Source organism: Sciurus vulgaris (assembly GCF_902686455.1).
Source record: "Sciurus vulgaris genome assembly, chromosome: 6".
NCBI classification, from domain to species: domain Eukaryota; kingdom Metazoa; phylum Chordata; class Mammalia; order Rodentia; family Sciuridae; genus Sciurus; species Sciurus vulgaris.
In genome coordinates, this window is record NC_136466.1 from 397,301 (window position 1) to 421,269 (window position 23,969).

At 60.5% G+C, this 23,969-nt stretch overlaps 1 protein-coding gene across 1 annotated transcript in view; it reads right to left on the reverse strand.

The window, feature by feature from the left end:
• OBSCN (obscurin, cytoskeletal calmodulin and titin-interacting RhoGEF) overlaps positions 1-23,969 on the reverse strand; it is a 147,531-nt gene that overhangs the window by 118,276 nt on the left and 5,286 nt on the right. Inside the window, exons 4-9 of the mRNA XM_079143430.1 lie at positions 23,695-23,955; positions 23,101-23,409; positions 22,446-22,712; positions 21,679-21,957; positions 21,048-21,323; positions 18,316-18,591 (exon numbers count right to left, since the gene is read on the reverse strand). Of these exons, the coding sequence (XP_078999556.1) occupies positions 18,316-18,591; positions 21,048-21,323; positions 21,679-21,957; positions 22,446-22,712; positions 23,101-23,409; positions 23,695-23,955 (1,668 nt within the window). The remainder of the gene's footprint in view (positions 1-18,315; positions 18,592-21,047; positions 21,324-21,678; positions 21,958-22,445; positions 22,713-23,100; positions 23,410-23,694; positions 23,956-23,969) is intronic.

The window sequence follows — 23,969 nt, forward strand, 5'->3', positions numbered from 1 at the left end:
CACTTCCATCACACTTAGCACTGGAGCAGGCTCCCTACCTCCATCACACTCAGCACTAGAGCAGGCTCCCCACCTCCATCACACTTAGCACTAGAGCATGCTCCCCACCTCCGTACACTCAGCACTAGGGCATGCTCCCCACTTCCATTACACTTAGCACTGGAGCAGGCTCCCTATGTCCATCACACTCAGCACTAGGGCAGGCTCCCGACCTCCATCACCCTCACCACTAGAGCAGGCTCCCCACCTCCATCACCCTCAGCACTAGAGCAGGCTCCCCACCTCCCTACACTCAGCACTAGGGCACGCTCCCCACCTCCATCACACTCCGCACTAGGGCAGGCTCCCGACCTCCATCACACTCAGCACTAGAGCAGGCTCCCCACCTCCATCACCCTCAGCACTAGGGCAGGCTCCTGACCTCCATCACACTCAGCGCTAGAGCAGGCTCCCCACCTCCATCACCCTCAGCACTAGGGCAGGATCCCCACCTCCCTACACTCAGCACTAGGGTAGGCTCCCCACCTCCATCACACTTAGCACTAGAGCAGGCTCCCCACCTCCCTACACTCAGCACTAGGGCACGCTCCCCACTTCCATCACACTTAGCACTATAGCAGGCTCCCTACCTCCATCACACTCAGCACTAGAGCAGGCTCCCCACCTCCATCACCCTCAGCACTAGGGCAGGCTCCCCACCTCCCTACACTCAGCACTATGTCAGGCTCCCCACCTCCATCACACTCAGCACTAGGGCAGGCTCCCGACCTCCATCACCCTCACCACTAGAGCAGGCTCCCCACCTCCATCACCCTCAGCACTAGAGCAGGCTCCCCACCTCCCTACACTCAGCACTAGGGCACGCTCCCCACCTCCATCACACTCAGCACTAGGGCAGGCTCCCCACCTCCCTACACTCAGCACTAGGGCAGGCTCCCCACCTCCCTACACTCACCACCAGGGCAGGCTACCCACCTCCATCACACTCAGCACTAGGGCAGGCTCCCCACCTCCCTACACTCACCACTAGGGCAGGCTACCCACCTCCATCACACTCAGCACTAGGGCAGGCTCCCCACCTCCCTACACTCAGCACTTGGGCAGGCTCCCCACCTCCATCACATTCACCACTAGGGCAGTCTCCCCACCTCCCTACACTCAGCACTAGGGCAGGCTCCCCACCTCCATCACACTCAGCACTAGGGCAGGCTCCCCACCTCCATCACCCTCAGCACTAGGGCAGGCTCCCCACCTCCATCACACTTGGCAGTAGGGCAGGCTCCCCAACTCCATCACACTTGGCAGTAGGGCAGGCTCCCCACCTCCCTACACTCAGCACTAGGGCAGGCTCCCCACCTCCATCACCCTCAGAATAGGGTAGGCTCTCCACCTCCATCACACACCGCCCTAAGGCAGGCTCCCCACCTCCATCACCCTCAGCACTAGGGCAGGCTCCCCACCTCCATCACACTTATCACTAGAGCAGGCTCCCCACCTCCCTACACTCCGCACTAGGGCACGCTCCCCACTTCCATCACACTTAGCACTGGAGCAGGCTCCCTACCTCCATCACACTCAGCACTAGGGCAGGCTCCCGACCTCCATCACCCTCAGCACTAGAGCAGGCTCCCCACCTCCATCACCCTCAGCACTAGAGCAGGCTCCCCACCTCCCTACACTCAGCACTAGGGCACGCTCCCCCCCCTCCATCACACTCCGCACTAGGGCAGGCTCCCGACCTCCATCACACTCAGCACTAGAGCAGGCTCCCCACCTCCATCACCCTCAGCACTAGGGCAGGCTCCTGACCTCCTTCACACTCAGCGCTAGAGCAGGCTCCCCACCTCCCTACACTCAGCACTAGGGTAGGCTCCCCACCTCCATCACACTTAGCACTAGAGCAGGCTCCCCACCTCCCTACACTCAGCACTAGGGCACGCTCCCCACTTCCATCACACTTAGCACTATAGCAGGCTCCCTACCTCCATCACACTCAGCACTAGAGCAGGCTCCCCACCTCCATCACCCTCAGCACTAGGGCACGCTCCCCACCTCCCTACACTCAGCACTATGGCAGGCTCCCCACCTCCATCACACTTAGCACTAGAGCAGGCTCCCGACCTTCATCACACTCAGCACTAGGGCAGGCTCCCCACCTCCATCACCCTCAGCACTAGAGCAGGCTCCCCACCTCCCTACACTCAGCAGTAGGGCACGCTCCCCACCTCCATCACACTCAGCACTAGGGCACGCTCCCCACTTCCATCACACTCAGCACTGGAGCAGGCTCCCTACCTCCATCACACTCAGCACTAGGGCAGGCTCCCCACCTCCATCACCCTCAGCACTAGAGCAGGCTCCCCACCTCCCTACACTCCGCACTAGGGCACACTCCCCACTTCCATCACACTTAGCACTGGAGCAGGCTCCCTACCTCCATCACACTCAGCACTAGGGCAGGCTCCCGACCTCCATCACACTCAGCACTAGAGCAGGCTCCCCACCTCTATCACCCTCAGCACTAGGGCAGGCTCCCCTCCTCCCTACACTCAGCACTAGGGCACGCTCCCCACCTCCATCACACTTAGCACTAGAGCAGGCTCCCCACCTCCCTACACTCAGCACTAGGGCATGCTCCCCACCTCCATCACCCTCACCACTAGAGCAGGCTCCCCACCTCCATCACCCTCAGCACTAGAGCAGGCTCCCCACCTCCCTACACTCAGCACTAGGGCACGCTCCCCCCCTCCATCACACTCCGCACTAGGGCAGGCTCCCGACCTCCATCACACTCAGCACTAGAGCAGGCTCCCCACCTCCATCACCCTCAGCACTAGGGCAGGCTCCTGACCTCCATCACACTCAGCGCTAGAGCAGGCTCCCCACCTCCATCACCCTCAGCACTAGGGCAGGCTCCCCACCTCCCTACACTCAGCACTAGGGCACGCTCCCCACTTCCATCACACTTAGCACTAGAGCAGGCTCCTGACCTTCATCACACTCAGCACTAGAGCAGGCTCCCCACCTCCATCACCCTCAGCACTAGAGCAGGCTCCCCACCTCCATCAACCTCAGCACTAGGACAGGCTCCCCACCTCCCTACACTCAGCACTATGGCAGGCTCCCCACCTCCATCACACTTAGCACTAGAGCAGGCTCCGGACCTTCATCACACTCAGCACTAGAGCAGGCTCCCCACCTCCATCACCCTCAGCACTAGAGCAGGCTCCCCACCTCCCTACACTCAGCACTAGGGCACGCTCCCTACGTCCATCATACTCAGCACTAGGGCAGGCTCCCCACCTCCCTACACTGAGCACTAGGGCAGGCTCCCCACCTCCATCACACTCAGCACTAGGGCAGGCTCCCCACCTCCCTACACTCACCACTAGGGCAGGCTCTCCACCTCCATCACACTCAGCACTAGGGCAGGCTCCCCACCTACATCTCCCTCAGCACTAGGGCAGGCTCCCCACCTCCATCACACTTGGCAGTAGGGCAGGCTCCCCACCTCCATCACACTTGGCAGTAGGGCAGGCTCCCCACCTCCCTACACTCAGCACTAGGGCACGCTCCCCACCTCCATCACCCTCAGCACTAGGGCAGGCTCCCGACCTCCATCACACTCAGCGCTAGAGCAGGCTCCCCACCTCCATCACCCTCAGCACTAGGGCAGGCTCCCCACCTCCATCACACTTATCACTAGAGCAGGCTCCCCACCTCCCTACACTCCGCACTAGGGCATGCTCCCCACTTCCATCACACTTAGCACTGGAGCAGGCTCCCTACCTCCATCACACTCAGCACTAGAGCAGGCTCCCCACCTCCATCACACTTAGCACTAGAGCATGCTCCCCACCTCCGTACACTCAGCACTAGGGCATGCTCCCCACTTCCATTACACTTAGCACTGGAGCAGGCTCCCTATGTCCATCACACTCAGCACTAGGGCAGGCTCCCGACCTCCATCACCCTCACCACTAGAGCAGGCTCCCCACCTCCATCACCCTCAGCACTAGAGCAGGCTCCCCACCTCCCTACACTCAGCACTAGGGCACGCTCCCCGCCTCCATCACACTCCGCACTAGGGCAGGCTCCCGACCTCCATCACACTCAGCACTAGAGCAGGCTCCCCACCTCCATCACCCTCAGCACTAGGGCAGGCTCCTGACCTCCATCACACTCAGCGCTAGAGCAGGCTCCCCACCTCCATCACCCTCAGCACTAGGGCAGGATCCCCACCTCCCTACACTCAGCACTAGGGTAGGCTCCCCACCTCCATCACACTTAGCACTAGAGCAGGCTCCCCACCTCCCTACACTCAGCACTAGGGCACGCTCCCCACTTCCATCACACTTAGCACTATAGCAGGCTCCCTACCTCCATCACACTCAGCACTAGAGCAGGCTCCCCACCTCCATCACCCTCAGCACTAGGGCAGGCTCCCCACCTCCCTACACTCAGCACTATGTCAGGCTCCCCACCTCCATCACACTCAGCACTAGGGCAGGCTCCCGACCTCCATCACCCTCACCACTAGAGCAGGCTCCCCACCTCCATCACCCTCAGCACTAGAGCAGGCTCCCCACCTCCCTACACTCAGCACTAGGGCACGCTCCCCACCTCCATCACACTCAGCACTAGGGCAGGCTCCCCACCTCCCTACACTCAGCACTAGGGCAGGCTCCCCACCTCCCTACACTCACCACCAGGGCAGGCTACCCACCTCCATCACACTCAGCACTAGGGCAGGCTCCCCACCTCCCTACACTCACCACTAGGGCAGGCTACCCACCTCCATCACACTCAGCACTAGGGCAGGCTCCCCACCTCCCTACACTCAGCACTTGGGCAGGCTCCCCACCTCCATCACATTCACCACTAGGGCAGTCTCCCCACCTCCCTACACTCAGCACTAGGGCAGGCTCCCCACCTCCATCACACTCAGCACTAGGGCAGGCTCCCCACCTCCATCACCCTCAGCACTAGGGCAGGCTCCCCACCTCCATCACACTTGGCAGTAGGGCAGGCTCCCCACCTCCATCACACTTGGCAGTAGGGCAGGCTCCCCACCTCCCTACACTCAGCACTAGGGCAGGCTCCCCACCTCCATCACCCTCAGAATAGGGTAGGCTCTCCACCTCCATCACACACCGCCCTAAGGCAGGCTCCCCACCTCCATCACCCTCAGCACTAGGGCAGGCTCCCCACCTCCATCACACTTATCACTAGAGCAGGCTCCCCACCTCCCTACACTCCGCACTAGGGCACGCTCCCCACTTCCATCACACTTAGCACTGGAGCAGGCTCCCTACCTCCATCACACTCAGCACTAGGGCAGGCTCCCGACCTCCATCACCCTCAGCACTAGAGCAGGCTCCCCACCTCCATCACCCTCAGCACTAGAGCAGGCTCCCCACCTCCCTACACTCAGCACTAGGGCACGCTCCCCCCCTCCATCACACTCCGCACTAGGGCAGGCTCCCGACCTCCATCACACTCAGCACTAGAGCAGGCTCCCCACCTCCATCACCCTCAGCACTAGGGCAGGCTCCTGACCTCCTTCACACTCAGCGCTAGAGCAGGCTCCCCACCTCCCTACACTCAGCACTAGGGTAGGCTCCCCACCTCCATCACACTTAGCACTAGAGCAGGCTCCCCACCTCCCTACACTCAGCACTAGGGCACGCTCCCCACTTCCATCACACTTAGCACTATAGCAGGCTCCCTACCTCCATCACACTCAGCACTAGAGCAGGCTCCCCACCTCCATCACCCTCAGCACTAGGGCACGCTCCCCACCTCCCTACACTCAGCACTATGGCAGGCTCCCCACCTCCATCACACTTAGCACTAGAGCAGGCTCCCGACCTTCATCACACTCAGCACTAGGGCAGGCTCCCCACCTCCATCACCCTCAGCACTAGAGCAGGCTCCCCACCTCCCTACACTCAGCAGTAGGGCACGCTCCCCACCTCCATCACACTCAGCACTAGGGCACGCTCCCCACTTCCATCACACTCAGCACTGGAGCAGGCTCCCTACCTCCATCACACTCAGCACTAGGGCAGGCTCCCCACCTCCATCACCCTCAGCACTAGAGCAGGCTCCCCACCTCCCTACACTCCGCACTAGGGCACACTCCCCACTTCCATCACACTTAGCACTGGAGCAGGCTCCCTACCTCCATCACACTCAGCACTAGGGCAGGCTCCCGACCTCCATCACACTCAGCACTAGAGCAGGCTCCCCACCTCTATCACCCTCAGCACTAGGGCAGGCTCCCCTCCTCCCTACACTCAGCACTAGGGCACGCTCCCCACCTCCATCACACTTAGCACTAGAGCAGGCTCCCCACCTCCCTACACTCAGCACTAGGGCATGCTCCCCACCTCCATCACCCTCACCACTAGAGCAGGCTCCCCACCTCCATCACCCTCAGCACTAGAGCAGGCTCCCCACCTCCCTACACTCAGCACTAGGGCACGCTCCCCCCCTCCATCACACTCCGCACTAGGGCAGGCTCCCGACCTCCATCACACTCAGCACTAGAGCAGGCTCCCCACCTCCATCACCCTCAGCACTAGGGCAGGCTCCTGACCTCCATCACACTCAGCGCTAGAGCAGGCTCCCCACCTCCATCACCCTCAGCACTAGGGCAGGCTCCCCACCTCCCTACACTCAGCACTGGGGCACGCTCCCCACTTCCATCACACTTAGCACTAGAGCAGGCTCCTGACCTTCATCACACTCAGCACTAGAGCAGGCTCCCCACCTCCATCACCCTCAGCACTAGAGCAGGCTCCCCACCTCCATCAACCTCAGCACTAGGACAGGCTCCCCACCTCCCTACACTCAGCACTATGGCAGGCTCCCCACCTCCATCACACTTAGCACTAGAGCAGGCTCCCGACCTTCATCACACTCAGCACTAGAGCAGGCTCCCCACCTCCATCACCCTCAGCACTAGAGCAGGCTCCCCACCTCCCTACACTCAGCACTAGGGCACGCTCCCTACGTCCATCATACTCAGCACTAGGGCAGGCTCCCCACCTCCCTACACTCAGCACTAGGGCAGGCTCCCCACCTCCATCACACTCAGCACTAGGGCAGGCTCCCCACCTCCCTACACTCACCACTAGGGCAGGCTCCCCACCTCCATCACACTCAGCACTAGGGCAGGCTCCCCACCTCCCTACACTCACCACTAGGGCAGGCTACCCACCTCCATCACACTCAGCACTAGGGCAGGCTCCCCACCTCCCTACACTCAGCACTTGTGCAGGCTCCCCACCTCCCTACACTCAGCACTAGGGCACGCTCCCCCCCTCCATCACACTCCGCACTAGGGCCGGCTCCCGACCTCCATCACACTCAGCACTAGAGCAGGCTCCCCACCTCCATCACCCTCAGCACTAGGGCAGGCTCCTGACCTCCATCACACTCAGCGCTAGAGCAGGCTCCCCACCTCCATCACTCTCAGCACTAGGGCAGGCTCCCCACCTCCCTACACTCAGCACTAGGGCACGCTCCCCACTTCCATCACACTTAGCACTAGAGCAGGGTCCCGACCTTCATCACACTCAGGACTAGAGCAGGCTCCCCACCTCCATCACCCTCAGCACTAGAGCAGGCTCCCCACCTCCCTACACTCAGCACTAGGGCACGCTCCCTACGTCCATCATACTCAGCACTAGGGCAGGCTCCCCACCTCCCTACACTCAGCACTAGGGCAGGCTCCCCACCTCCATCACACTCAGCACTAGGGCAGGCTCCCCACCTCCCTACACTCAGCACTAGGGCAGGCTCCCCACCTCCATCACACTCAGCACTAGGGCAGGCTCCCCACCTCCCTACACTCACCACTAGGGCAGGCTACCCACCTCCATCACACTCAGCACTAGGGCAGGCTCCCCACCTCCCTACACTCAGCACTTGGGCAGGCTCCCCACCTCCCTACACTCAGCACTTGGGCAGGCTCCCCACCTCCCTGCACTCACCACTAGGGCAGGCTCCACACCTCCATCACATTCACCACTAGGGCAGGCTCCCCACATCCATCACACTCAGCACTAGGGCAGGCTCCCCACCTCCATCTCCCTCAGCACTAGGGCAGGCTCCCCACCTCCATCACACTTGGCAGTAGGGCAGGCTCCCCACCTCCATCACACTTGGCAGTAGGGCAGGCTCCCCACCTCCCTACACTCAGCACTAGGGCACGCTCCCCACCTCCATCACCCTCAGCACTAGGGCAGGCTCCCGACCTCCATCACACTCAGCGCTAGAGCAGGCTCCCCACCTCCATCACCCTTAGCACTAGGGCAGGCTCCCCACCTCCATCACACTTATCACTAGAGCAGGCTCCCCACCTCCCTACACTCCGCACTAGGGCATGCTCCCCACTTCCATCACACTTAGCACTGGAGCAGGCTCCCTACCTCCATCACACTCAGCACTAGGGCAGGCTCCCGACCTCCATCACACTCAGCACTAGAGCAGGCTCCCCACCTCCATCACACTTAGCACTAGAGCAGGCTCCCCACCTCCGTACACTCAGCACTAGGGCATGCTCCCCACTTCCATTACACTTAGCACTGGAGCAGGCTCCCTATGTCCATCACACTCAGCACTAGGGCAGGCTCCCGACCTCCATCACCCTCACCACTAGAGCAGGCTCCCCACCTCCATCACCCTCAGCACTAGAGCAGGCTCCCCACCTCCCTACACTCAGCACTAGGGCACGCTCCCCCCCTCCATCACACTCCGCACTAGGGCAAGCTCCCGACCTCCATCACACTCAGCACTAGAGCAGGCTCCCCACCTCCATCACCCTCAGTACTAGGGCAGGCTCCTGACCTCCATCACACTCAGCGCTAGAGCAGGCTCCCCACCTCCATCACCCTCAGCACTAGGGCAGGATCCCCACCTCCCTACACTCAGCACTAGGGTAGGCTCCCCACCTCCATCACACTTAGCACTAGAGCAGGCTCCCCACCTCCCTACACTCAGCACTAGGGCACGCTCCCCACTTCCATCACACTTAGCACTATAGCAGGCTCCCTACCTCCATCACACTCAGCACTAGAGCAGGCTCCCCACCTCCATCACCCTCAGCACTAGGGCAGGCTCCCCACCTCCCTACACTCAGCACTATGGCAGGCTCCCCACCTCCATCACACTCAGCACTAGGGCAGGCTCCCGACCTTCATCACACTCAGCACTAGAGCAGGCTCCCCACCTCCATCACCCTCAGCACTAGAGCAGGCTCCCCACCTCCCTGCACTCAGCACTAGGGCACGTTCCCCACCTCCATCACACTCAGCACTAGGGCAGGCTCCCCACCTCCCTACACTCAGCACTAGGGCAGGCTCCCTGCCTCCATCACACTCAGCACTAGGGCAGGCTCCCCACCTCCCTACACTCAGCACTAGGGCAGGCTCCCCACCTCCCTACACTCACCACCAGGGCAGGCTACCCACCTCCATCACACTCAGCACTAGGGCAGGCTCCCCACCTCCCTACACTCACCACTAGGGCAGGCTACCCACCTCCATCACACTCAGCACTAGGGCAGGCTCCCCACCTCCCTACACTCAGCACTTGGGCAGGCTCCCCACCTCCATCACATTCACCACTAGGGCAGTCTCCCCACCTCCCTACACTCAGCACTAGGGCAGGCTCCCCACATCCATCACACTCAGCACTAGAGCAGGCTCCCCACCTCCATCACCCTCAGCACTAGGGCAGGCTCCCCACCTCCATCACCCTCAGCACTAGGACAGGCTCCCCACCTCCCTACACTCAGCACTATGGCAGGCTCCCCACCTCCATCACACTTAGCACTAGAGCAGGCTCCGGACCTTCATCACACTCAGCACTAGAGCAGGCTCCCCACCTCCATCACCCTCAGCACTAGAGCAGGCTCCCCGCCTCCCTACACTCAGCACTAGGGCACGCTCCCTACGTCCATCATACTCAGCACTAGGGCAGGCTCCCCACCTCCCTACACTGAGCACTAGGGCAGGCTCCCCACCTCCATCACACTCAGCACTAGGGCAGGCTCCCCACCTCCCTACACTCACCACTAGGGCAGGCTCCCCACCTCCATCACACTCAGCACTAGGGCAGGCTCCCCACCTCCCTACACTCACCACTAGGGCAGGCTACCCACCTCCATCACACTCAGCACTAGGGCAGGCTCCCCACCTCCCTACACTCAGCACTTGTGCAGGCTCCCCACCTCCCAACACTCAGCACTAGGGCACGCTCCCCCCCTCCATCACACTCCGCACTAGGGCAGGCTCCCGACCTCCATCACACTCAGCACTAGAGCAGGCTCCCCACCTCCATCACCCTCAGCACTAGGGCAGGCTCCTGACCTCCATCACACTCAGCGCTAGAGCAGGCTCCCCACCTCCATCACTCTCAGCACTAGGGCAGGCTCCCCACCTCCCTACACTCAGCACTAGGGCACGCTCCCCACTTCCATCACACTTAGCACTAGAGCAGGGTCCCGACCTTCATCACACTCAGGACTAGAGCAGGCTCCCCACCTCCATCACCCTCAGCACTAGAGCAGGCTCCCCACCTCCCTACACTCAGCACTAGGGCACGCTCCCTACGTCCATCATACTCAGCACTAGGGCAGGCTCCCCACCTCCCTACACTCAGCACTAGGGCAGGCTCCCCACCTCCATCACACTCAGCACTAGGGCAGGCTCCCCACCTCCCTACACTCAGCACTAGGGCAGGCTCCCCACCTCCATCACACTCAGCACTAGGGCAGGCTCCCCACCTCCCTACACTCACCACTAGGGCAGGCTACCCACCTCCATCACACTCAGCACTAGGGCAGGCTCCCCACCTCCCTACACTCAGCACTTGGGCAGGCTCCCCACCTCCCTACACTCAGCACTTGGGCAGGCTCCCCACCTCCCTACACTCACCACTAGGGCAGGCTCCACACCTCCATCACATTCACCACTAGGGCAGGCTCCCCACATCCATCACACTCAGCACTAGGGCAGGCTCCCCACCTCCATCTCCCTCAGCACTAGGGCAGGCTCCCCACCTCCATCACACTTGGCAGTAGGGCAGGCTCCCCACCTCCATCACACTTGGCAGTAGGGCAGGCTCCCCACCTCCCTACACTCAGCACTAGGGCACGCTCCCCACCTCCATCACCCTCAGCACTAGGGCAGGCTCCCGACCTCCATCACACTCAGCGCTAGAGCAGGCTCCCCACCTCCATCACCCTCAGCACTAGGGCAGGCTCCCCACCTCCATCACACTTATCACTAGAGCAGGCTCCCCACCTCCCTACACTCCGCTCTAGGGCATGCTCCCCACTTCCATCACACTTAGCACTGGAGCAGGCTCCCTACCTCCATCACACTCAGCACTAGGGCAGGCTCCCGACCTCCATCACACTCAGCACTAGAGCAGGCTCCCCACCTCCATCACACTTAGCACTAGAGCAGGCTCCCCACCTCCGTACACTCAGCACTAGGGCATGCTCCCCACTTCCATTACACTTAGCACTGGAGCAGGCTCCCTATGTCCATCACACTCAGCACTAGGGCAGGCTCCCGACCTCCATCACCCTCACCACTAGAGCAGGCTCCCCACCTCCATCACCCTCAGCACTAGAGCAGGCTCCCCACCTCCCTACACTCAGCACTAGGGCACGCTCCCCCCCTCCATCACACTCCGCACTAGGGCAAGCTCCCGACCTCCATCACACTCAGCACTAGAGCAGGCTCCCCACCTCCATCACCCTCAGTACTAGGGCAGGCTCCTGACCTCCATCACACTCAGCGCTAGAGCAGGCTCCCCACCTCCATCACCCTCAGCACTAGGGCAGGCTCCCCACCTCCCTACACTCAGCACTAGGGTAGGCTCCCCACCTCCATCACACTTAGCACTAGAGCAGGCTCCCCACCTCCCTACACTCAGCACTAGGGCACGCTCCCCACTTCCATCACACTTAGCACTATAGCAGGCTCCCTACCTCCATCACACTCAGCACTAGAGCAGGCTCCCCACCTCCATCAACCTCAGCACTAGGGCAGGCTCCCCACCTCCCTACACTCAGCACTATGGCAGGCTCCCCACCTCCATCACACTCAGCACTAGGGCAGGCTCCCGACCTTCATCACACTCAGCACTAGAGCAGGCTCCCCACCTCCATCACCCTCAGCACTAGAGCAGGCTCCCCACCTCCCTGCACTCAGCACTAGGGCACGTTCCCCACCTCCATCACACTCAGCACTAGGGCAGGCTCCCCACCTCCCTACACTCAGCACTAGGGCAGGCTCCCCGCCTCCATCACACTCAGCACTAGGGCAGGCTCCCCACCTCCCTACACTCAGCACTAGGGCAGGCTCCCCACCTCCCTACACTCACCACCAGGGCAGGCTACCCACCTCCATCACACTCAGCACTAGGGCAGGCTCCCCACCTCCCTACACTCACCACTAGGGCAGGCTACCCACCTCCATCACACTCAGCACTAGGGCAGGCTCCCCACCTCCCTACACTCAGCACTTGGGCAGGCTCCCCACCTCCATCACATTCACCACTAGGGCAGTCTCCCCACCTCCCTACACTCAGCACTAGGGCAGGCTCCCCACCTCCATCACACTCAGCACTAGGGCAGGCTCCCCACCTCCATCACCCTCAGCACTAGGGCAGGCTCCCCACCTCCATCACACTTGGCAGTAGGGCAGGCTCCCCAACTCCATCACACTTGGCAGTAGGGCCGGCTCCCCACCTCCCTACACTCAGCACTAGGGCAGGCTCCCCACCTCCATCACCCTCAGAATAGGGCAGGCTCTCCACCTCCATCACACACCGCCCTAAGGCAGGCTCCCCACCTCCATCACCCTCAGCACTAGGGCAGGCTCCCCACCTCCATCACACTTATCACTAGAGCAGGCTCCCCACCTCCCTACACTCCGCACTAGGGCACGCTCCCCACTTCCATCACACTTAGCACTGGAGCAGGCTCCCTACCTCCATCACACTCAGCACTAGGGCAGGCTCCCGACCTCCATCACCCTCAGCACTAGAGCAGGCTCCCCACCTCCATCACCCTCAGCACTAGAGCAGGCTCCCCACCTCCCTACACTCAGCACTAGGGCACGCTCCCCGCCTCCATCACACTCCGCACTAGGGCAGGCTCCCGACCTCCATCACACTCAGCACTAGAGCAGGCTCCCCACCTCCATCACCCTCAGCACTAGGGCAGGCTCCTGACCTCCTTCACACTCAGCGCCAGAGCAGGCTCCCCACCTCCCTACACTCAGCACTAGGGTAGGCTCCCCACCTCCATCACACTTAGCACTAGAGCAGGCTCCCCACCTCCCTACACTCAGCACTAGGGCACGCTCCCCACTTCCATCACACTTAGCACTATAGCAGGCTCCCTACCTCCATCACACTCAGCACTAGAGCAGGCTCCCCACCTCCATCACCCTCAGCACTAGGGCAGGCTCCCCACCTCCCTACACTCAGCACTATGGCAGGCTCCCCACCTCCATCACACTTAGCACTGGAGCAGGCTCCCGACCTTCATCACACTCAGCACTAGAGCAGGCTCCCCACCTCCATCACCCTCAGCACTAGAGCAGGCTCCCCACCTCCGTACACTCAGCACTAGGGCACGCTCCCCACCTCCATCACACTCAGCACTAGGGCATGCTCCCGACCTCCATCACACTCAGCACTAGAGCAGGCTCCCCACCTCCATCACCCTCAGCACTAGAGCAGGCTCCCCACCTCTATCACCCTCAGCACTAGGGCAGGGTCCCCACCTCCCTACACTCAGCACTAGGGCAGGCTCCCCACCTCCCTACACTCAGCACTAGGGCACGCTCCCCACTTCCATCACACTTAGCACTGGAGCCGGCTCCCTACCTCCATCAAACTCAGCACTAGAGCATGCTCCCCCTTCCCTACACTCAGCACTAGGGCAAGCTCCCCACATGCACCGTGTGTTAGTGTGTGGGCCTGGTTGTGTCTGCATGTGTTTATTTGCATCCTGTGAGGGTACCCTATGTATGTACTATGTGAGTGTGTTTGTGAGTGCATGTTTGTGCATTTAAGTGTATGTGTGCATGGACACTTATCACGCACATGTATTCTTTGTACATGCATCTGTGCAATCATTTGAATATGTGTATGCATAAATGTATGTGTGTAGGTGTGTCAGTGACCACCCTGAGGGAAAAGCAGACCGATTCCCTCACTCCTCTCCCCCTGTCTGAGCCACACCAGTAGGGTCGCAGCTAACATGGTTTCCTCCAGCACTGGCCTGAGTGAGCTGCAAGTGTCAGTGAGCACACTAATGGCCACCCCACAGAAGCAGCAAGGCTCAGATCCATGTGCATAATTTAAGGAATGCAAGGTTGGTTCAATATCCAGAACCACTGAGTAGCATCAACAAAGCAACCACTTCTGAAAAATGTCTTCTCCTGCAAAGAAATGAAAGTACTAGAAAAAAGAAAGCTGGAATCTACCTTTTCAGAATTCTGGAACTTAACCGAAAGTTGGCAGAACCCTAGGGCGGGCACACTCCAGGCAGACAGCTTAAGCTCAGGGAGGACAGCAATCCCATGCCCCCTCCAGCTCTGAGGTGGGAGCACCTGCAATGCCATGGCTGTGCCAGTGGCCTGTCTGCAAAGCCGGGGCTCTGGCTGTCCGAGATCTCCTAGGGGAAGCAGCATTGTCCCCAGGGTGTGGGCTGGAAAGTGGCAGCTACTGCCCTTTTGCAGCCAAGGCAGTGGAGAACTGCGAGTAGAAGAGCTGGAGAAGACCGTGGGCCCAGAGGCACCTGCCCAGGCCTGGCCGACCTCGAGGCCTGCGGGCGTCACTGCCCAGCCCGGCCTCATGGTGAAACGCAGTCAACACACTGAGAGGGACGACCCCCAGAGTCTCCTCGTCATGATGTTTCAGCACAGAACTGCAGACGTGCCAAGACAGAAGGCAGTGTGGCTGCAGAGGGACAAGGGGCTGGCAAGACCCTGCGGGGCCCCTCCAGACAGCCGCAGGCCGCCATGATGCTGTCCAAGGAGCCCAGGAGACCATCCAGAGACACGAGGGAGCCCAGTGACTCACCAAGGACATCAACACGAAGAAAGTATTTTTTAAAGGAACTATAAAGAAATACCACGTTTGAAAAGTACGGAAAGCGGAAGTTTAAAACAGCACGAGGGGGCTGAGGCTGGGCCAGTGGTGCAGCGCATGCTGGGCACGTGCACGGCACGGGTTCCACACTCAGCACCACGTGGACACTCGTGAATATGAAGGTGTGTGTCCATCCACAACTAAAAAGATGTCCTTGAAAATCAGGAGAGGTTCCACATGACCGGTCTGAGCAGGCAGAAGGGCATGTGGAGCGAGAAGGCAGCAGGGCCACACCACCCGTCCCAGATGCAGGCAGGGAGAAGGGAACCCAGTGTGCGCACCGGGGCTCCAGAGGGAGAAGAGGAGGCAGGCGGGGAGGACAGGGTGGCTGGGAGCCCCAGCGGGCGGGTGGCACGGACTACCTCCAGGAGCTCGCCAGTTGCACGCAGAGTGAATGGAAAGGTCGCGTGGAGACCGCGGTGCAGCAGTCCCCTCCAACTGTGGGGACACATCCCACGTCCCCAGAGGATGCCTGAACCTGAGCAAGCACCAAACCCCAGAGACTGCACTTCCCATACACATACCTGCGATAAAATTCAACTTATAACTAAGACACTTATAAAGTAAGAGATCCTCAACAGTAAGCACCAAGATACAGAATGAGTAAAGCAATACACTAGGCAGGCACACCGGCACACGCCTGCAATCCCAGCAACTCAGGAGTCTGAGGCAGGGGGATTGCAAGTTTGAGGAAAGCCTCAGGAACTCAGCAAGGCCCAGAGCAACTGCATGAGGCCCCGTCTCAAAAGAAACTAAGAAGACCTGGGGATGTGGCTCAGTGGTAAAAGTGCCTCTGGGATCAATCCGAGTACCAAATGTGTGTGTGTGTGTGTGTGTGTGAGAGATAGAGATAAAAGTCGTGCGAATGTGGTTTCTGTCTTCAAAACGTCCTAAGGACTACACTCACTCATCTGCTCACGAAGGCAGGAAGAGAAGCCTAAGCTGGGACAGCTTCTCCTTGGTATCTCCAAACTGCCAGCACACTGCTCTCGCGCTCCGAGGTGACTGCTAAGGACAGCAGCGGTTCCTGGCCACAAGCACCACAGTACTGTGACGGCCAGCCTGACAACCAGGACAGCCAGTGACCAGCAGGCGGGTAGCACATACACCATGGAAACACTGGCGAAGGGGACTCAGTCCCAGGTGGGAGGGAACAAGATGGTGTGGGACTTCACGCCAACTTCACCCTCGTGACGTAGTTCCCTTTTAGTATGCGCAAGGTTAGGTGTGGCGGATGCACCTAGCTGAGGCCTCAGAAAGAGCAACCACGGTAAGAGGGGCTGCTGAAAGCCGCCAACAGCAAGTCCTGAGCACGGCCGGAGAGAAGCCCGGGTCACTATCGGGCAAACCCACACAGGCCGGCTGCTCTTCAGACCCAGGGGACCAGAGGCAGAGGATGACATGTTCAAACTGCTTAAGGAAAAAGGCCTATCAACCAAAGAAGCTCCACCCAGGAAAACTGCCTTTCAAAAGTGAACGAGAAACCTGAACGCTCCCAGATAATGAGAAACTGAGAAGTCCACTGCGCGTAAACAAGTTCCACAAGAAATGCCAAAGGAGCTAAAATGCGACGTGAGAGTCAGTGCCCTGAGGGCCAAACAAAATAATCACAGGTAAAGACCCTTACGTTGATGCACACCTATGATCCCCGTGGCTCAGGGGACTGAAGCAGGAGGACTGCAAGTCCAAGCCAGCCTCAGCAACTCACTGAGGCCCTGAGCAATGTATTGAGACCCTGTCTCAAAATTTAAAATGTAAAAAAGGGCTGGGGACATAGCTCAGTGCTTAAGCACTCCAGCCACACTTTCCAGTTTCTTCCTGCTTTGAATGTTAAATGTGATGGCTAGAGCTGGGGAAGCCATCTTGTGACCATGAGACAGCAAGTATCCTCCCCCAGCCAAAAAAACAAAAATTCATGATGATAAAAAATTAGTGGAGGAATGGAACCACCATTTGACCCAGCTATCCCATTCCTTGGCCTTTACCCAAAGGACTTAAAATCAGCACACTACAGAGATACAGCCACTTCAATGTTCATAGCTGCTCAATTCACAATAGATGCCCTTCAATTGATGAGTGGATAAAGAAACTGTGGTGCATATATACAATGGAATATTACTCAGCTATAAAGAATGACAAAATTATGGCATTTGCAGGCAAATGGATGAAATTGGAGAATATCATGCTAAGTGAGATAAGCCAATCTCAAAAAAACCAAAGGACGAATGATATCGCTAATAAGTGGAGGATGACACATAATGGGGGGTGGGAGGGGTTAGTGTTAGGGTTAGAGTTAGGGTTAGGGAGGGGGGCAAGAATGGAGGAAGGAAGGACTGTATAGAGGGAAAAGAGGGGTGGGAGGGGCAGGGGGAAGGGAAAAAATAACAGAATGAATCATACAACATCACCCTATGTAAATGTATGATGACACAAATGGTATGCTGTTACTCCATGTACAGAGAAACATGTATCCCATTTGTTTACAATAAAAAAAAAATGGAAATAAAAAACTTTTTTTAAAAATGAGAGGATAGGTCCTTGGAGTAGACTGTGAAACAGTCTCCAAGGGGTCCAGCCTCCTGAGTCCACAGCCCTCTGCAATGGGATATGCTGCTCCCAACTCGACAGTCCTCTCTGTGTCCCTGGCACTAGGCTGGCCTTACACTCATCTCTGAGCAACAGAGTTATAGAAAGTAACATGTGGACTCCTAGGATGGAGGCTGATGAGAACTATGGCTTCTCCTGTGCCCCAAGTGAGTCCAGCCAAGGTGGAAAGCAGCCCAGGCTATCCACAGGACACCTGGGATGAGCTGTCACTGGGCCAGAGTGACCAGAGGGAGACAAAGCTGAGACACAGAGGCCAGGCCCCCACCACAGCCAGAGACACCCTGACATGGGCCACGTCCCCCAGAGCCGACCCCACAGCACATGTGGTGGGCCAGGGTCCCCTAGCACAGCCCACTGGACACCCAAGGCCTTCCCCTGGATGGTAAGAGCTAGAGCTGCTGGACTTAGCCTATAAGCTTAGGGTGACCTGTTACCAGCAGGCACAGGCCCTCAGTGGCCACGCCAAGGAACTTCCTCCAGGCCTGACCCGTGATGTGGCCAAAAGTCCTTTGATCAACTCACCAGTGACATCCAGGTGGAAGGACACCCTCTGGCCCCCGGCCTCACAGCTGTACTCCCCAGAGTCCACCTGGCCCGCCTGCCGCACCACCAGCTGCCGCCTGCAGCCCTTGGCCTCCACGTGCACCTGGGAGCTCGGGCTCAGCTTCTTCCCGTCCTTGAACCACGTCACCTCCGTCTGGGCCTGGGCCACCTCGCAGCTCAGAGTGGCACTGGCCCCCGCCTGGGCCTTCACCTCGCTGCGTGCCAGCTGCTCCTTGGCAAATACCACCTTGGGCTCTGGGGACAGAGGGGGGGACACACGGGTCAGAGACTCCAGAACAGACCCACCCCGTCTCAGAGCCTGAGCTCACCCTGAACCCAGGGATGGCCGAGGCAAGGTGTCCATCGTTAGCACAGCACTGCATGGCCACACACACAGCTCTACCCTACACGTGACCCAAGCTGCAAACTCCAAGGCTGGTGTGTGGACGGCTGGGCAGCCCGTCCTCATCAGAGCCCTGAGCACTTCCTGATCCACCCGGATCCTGCAGGTTACTGGACTTCAAGGCCCATGAGGCCACTGCAGCTAGGCCTGCCTCCTGATGCCACCACTGTCCTAACCTTTGGGAACAGACTATGACCCTTCCCCTCAGGGACCCCAGGCGATTGGTGGCTTCCTGGCTGTCTCCCACCATGCAGGGGCACAAAAGCAGGAGGAGGGAGACTCGAGGGATTCCACCATAAGCTCCATATTGTTGGCCACAGCTACCAAAGGAATGCAGAAGAGCAGACGGACAGTGCAGCCAATCAGCGTAGGGCTCAGTATCATTTTGGGTCAATCAGCAGAGAGCTCAGAGCCAGCCCATCAGCATAGAGTTACAGTACTGGTTTCAGCCAATCAGCAGAGAGCTCAGGGCCAGTAAGTCAATCAGGAGAGAGCCCAGCACCAGGCAGGCCATCAGGAGAGGGGCTCTGAGCAGTGTGTGGCCCCCTTCCCAGGCTCAGGGACAGGTCACAGTGGGCAGGGGAGGAGATGAGGAGGGAGGACAGATGGACACTCAGGACTCCAAAGGGCCCAAGAAGGGCTACTGGAGCTGTGGCCCAGCACGTAGGCAGGCAAGGCAGAGGGAGCCCCGGCCACCTGCAGGACACCCTCTCCAGTCACAGGCAAACCCAGTGCCCACACCACCCAGAGCTGGGTCACGGGTGCTGAGCCCAAGGTCAGGAAGGACACAGGGCCTCACAGAGCCCAGGCTGCCAAGGTGCCTGGAGCGTCCCACCAACCTGTCCCTCCCTCCATTCACAGCAGGCCCGGCAGCACCCACCTGTGACATCCAGATGGAAGGACACCCTCTGGCCCCCGGCCTCACAGCTGTACTCCCCAGAGTCCACCTGGCCCGCCTGCCGCACCACCAGCTGCCGCCTGCAGCCCTTGGCCTCCACGTGCACCTGGGAGCTCGGGCTCAGCTTCTTCCCGTCCTTGAACCATGTCACCTCCGTCTGGGCCTGGGCCACCTCGCAGCTCAGAGTGGCACTGGCCCCCGCCTGGGCCTTCACCTCGCTGTGTGCCGGCTGCTCCTTGGCAAATACCACCTTGGGCTCTGGGGACAGGGGGAGGGAGTTTTGGTTGGAAGCCCCACCCAAGCCTCTGTTCTGATTAACAGGCTCTGATCCGGGACTACCTGGGGTGCCATGGGGATCCCCTGTGGGCCCAGGGCTCAGGATGCCTTCCCCACACACAGTGGGTGAGGTGTCCCATCCCTTTCCCCCGAGGCCCCTGGTGTGCATAGGAGAGCAGCAGGACAGACCTTGTAGAAATTGCCAAGATGTCCCTTAGGAACCCAGAGAACTTCTCCTTGTCCCCAGCAGCCCCCCCACAGCGACTCCTACCAAGCAGGGCTCTCAGGCTCACAGTGGTCCTCCCCATTGTTCCAGCATGGAAGCCAGACAGCAGGGCCCTCAGCACTGCACACAGCCAGCCAGCCCCGGGCAGCGGCCGGCAGCCCCGCCATGCGGGGCGCTTGCTTCTGCAAAGCACCCACAGGCTTGCCCCTGGAGGTGACCGGGTTCTGCCTGCGTCTGGCGTTGCAGGGCCTTCCTGTCACGGGTCTGCGAGCTGCCCTGGCCCCAGGTGGGACCCAAGCCCCACCTGCTCGCACCTGAGCAGGCCCAGGGGACTCACCGCGGCCCCACGGAGGCCTGCGAATCCCTCCTGCACTTGCCCTTGACCTTCCCGTCCACATCTCTGAGCCCTGGGGGCTTCGAGAGAGGGCAGGGCCTTGGTCAGACCCACCCGGGCTCAAATCTCACGCTCCAGGACACTGAAACCCCCGGGGCTCCATTCAGCCTCAGAGCCCTGGGTTCGGGGGGAACAGGAGGGCTTCGGAATCCTTGAGCACAGCCCAGCCCAGCCCACAGGCCCGCAGCGCGCAGAAGGCTCTCAGGAGCACGGGGCTGGCCCAAGGGCAGGGGAGGCTCGGGCAGGGAGCACGCTCCCCAAGCCGGGGTAGACCAGCATGTGCGGCCCTCCTGTTTCCTCCCTTGTACCTTCTTTTCCACATTTGGACCCTCCAGGCTTCTAAGCATTCGTTTGGCAGTTTATTTATTTTCCCAAACAGGGAAGAAGCTGCCCCAGCCACTGGCTCAACAAAGAAGAGTGGAGAAGGTCAGCCTTGTTGTGCTGGGTGCAGCAGGACCTGCTCTCCACCCATGATCCACGGGAAGCAGGGCGCACGTATACACCAGGCGCTTACCGGAGACCCGGAGGTGGAAGTCCACGGAGTCCTCACCCACGCGGCAGGAGTAGGTGCCCTCATCCTGCCTGCTGACCGAGGCCAGCAGTAGCCGATGCCGGGTCCCCACGTCCTCCTGTGAATAGCGCGGGCAGGGGCCGCCCAGCTCCTTGCCATCCTTGAACCAGCACACAGGGACATGGGCCTCCGTGGTCTCACACTCAAATTGAGCCAGGGCCCCCGCCACGGCATCCACGCAGCCGCCTGCTGTGTCTTTGTGCAAGAAGGACGTGAGGCCTGCAGGGTGTGGCAGAGGTGGTCAAGGTCACAGGGCTCCTGACCACGCACTGGCACAGAGGCTGCAGGCTGCAGGGCCCAGGCTCACAGACCACACAGGTCACAGATCCTCACCCAGACCTGAGGCACCCTGGCCAGCGAGGGGCCAGGTCAGCTTGAGGAGTCCCAACCACGGGACTCACTGCCCACCAAGTGACCACCCACAGTTACCAATCCCTCCTGCAGAGCTAAGCCTGCCCACCATGCTACTCTGCTGCACAGCACCCCTCTCCAGAGCCTGGGAACGGATGTATGTCCAGCACCATGGTAGGGCCAGGAAGGACATGGGCCTGGCTCACCCTCCGAAGGCCCTCACCTTGCACAGACAGCTGGTAGGCAATGCGGCTCCCACGGCTGACACACTCATAGAGGCCAGCATCATCCTGCACCACGTCACGCACCAGCAGTGCCCGCTGCCCAGCCGACGCCTGCACCTGGTACTTGGGGCCAGGGGGCAGCACGCGGCCATCCTTCAGCCATGTCACAGCTGCAGCCTGGTCTGACAGCTCGGCCAGCAGCTGAGCCTCTTCATGCAGCCGGGCCAGCACCTCACGAGCGGCCATTGCTGGTGGCTTGTGGGCAGTCAGCCCAGGGGCTGCTGGGGGTCAGGGATGGGTGGACGGAAGGGACCATGGACAAAGGAGGGGATGAAAGAGACAGAGATACAGGTGGAGAGAAATAAGGGGAAAGACAGGGAAGGAGAGGGGGTGAGAGACAAAGAAGGGCCCAGCCAGCCCACCAGGAAGGAGGCGAGAGGAAAAGACAGCAGCGCCGGGAATGGGAGCCAAGAGGCCAGAAACGGCAGGGACACAGCGGGGGACACCGCGAGGACAGAAGCAGAAAGGCGGGCATGGGAGAAGAGGACCAGGATGGAGAGGAGGGCAGGGCAAGGCGAGGTGGAGAGGCCAGGGTCCCGCTGTGGACCAGGTCCAGACACACTCTGCCAGGCCACACTGGCCAGCCTGCCCAGGGCCCCGCCGCCCGGCCCTGCTTCCTCCTGATGCAGGCTGCTTTGGCAGGGGCAGCTCTCCCAGGACCCGGTGCTACGCCCCAGCGGAACCAGGCTCCTGGACGCAGACCTACCTTGGACCTCCATCTGGACACTGCTTTCGATGCCGTCAGCCACAAACTTGAGCTGCGCCCCGTGCAGGCTGGCGGGCACCTCTCGGATGGTGAGCGTGTGCCGGGTGCCATCCCAGCGGATCACATACACGCTGCTGGCCTTCAGGGCCACCCCATCCAGGAACCACTCACCGGCAGAGGCCATGGTGAGGTCCACAGAGAAGGTGACGTCTCCACCCTCCGCTGCTGACACCGCCTTCAGGGGCGTCCTCACAGCCAGCTGGGGGACTGCGGAGCAGGCAGGTTAGGGGCACCAGGGCACTGAGGTCCCCGCTTCCCCTTCCTCTTCCCCCAGAGCTGTCATTCCAGTCACCAGGTAGCCACCACGAGCAGGAGTCAGCTCACGACAGGGGGACGAGCAGCGCCACCCAGCAACACCCCCAATCCCCAGACCTCTGCGGAAGGGCACCCCGAAGCGCATTCCTGGGGCTGCTGGGGACGGGCAGGCTCCAGGGGGCCTGAGTCCTGCCTTGGGGTCCCCTCCCTCCCAACTAAGAAGGCCCAATGCCCCCACCCTCCTGCAGAGTCTGCAAGGCCTCATGGAACCTGTGTCCACTTCCGGCAGCGGGCAGCCCCCGGTGCCAGGGGTCACTCCTTTCCAGGAGGCCCCACTTACCCAGGTGGATGGTCCCTGGGAACTCCAGGTAGGGACTCTGGCCAAAGCTGTTGACCGCTGACACCCTGAACTGGAAGTCACCCTCCTCAGTCACACCAGTGACAGTGAGCTCGGGTGTGGCCACCCACTCAGTCTCGTGGCACCGACTCCAGGCATTGGTGCCCAGCCGCTTCTTCTCCACCAGGTAGCCATCGATGGTCACAGGGCGGTCTCCATGGGGCGGTGGGTACCAGCCAAGGGTCACAGAACTCTCCGTTCTGGCCTTCACCACAGGGTCCACAGGGGGGTGCAGGGGTGGCCTCCTGGGGGCTAGTGAGAGATGGGCCAAGGTCACCAACTGAGGCCCGGAAAAGGAATCACAGAACCCCAGCCCTCCAAAAGCCTGGACCACCAGCCATCAGGGGAGCTGTGGACTCAGGACCCCTACCCCCAGACCTGCAGCTCTGGTTGCTGGGGAAAAGGCCCCACCTGGAAGGAGGAGCTCGACCCTCACTCCCCCCACCTGATCAAGGATGGGGCTGCTAGCATGTGCAGGGGACTGAGGCAGGGGTCCTGGAGAAAAGCTGTCATTCCAGTGCCCCTCCCCGGCCTTACCAGACACGCAGAACTGGGTGGAGGTGCGCGAGTCTCCAGCCATGAAGACCACCTCGCCCATGTCTTCCAGGCTGCACTGAAAGATGGTCAGCGTGTGGCACGTGCCTTCTGCTGCGATGGCCACTCGGCCCCCAGCCACCACCTCCTCCTGGTTCCGCAGCCAGCGCACAGGTCCCTCAGGCACTGCCAGCTCCACGCAAAAGATGGCAGTGTCCCCCGCGCGCACCGCTGTCTTCCGAGGCAGTTTCCGCGTCAAGTTCCCTGGGGGGAAAAGA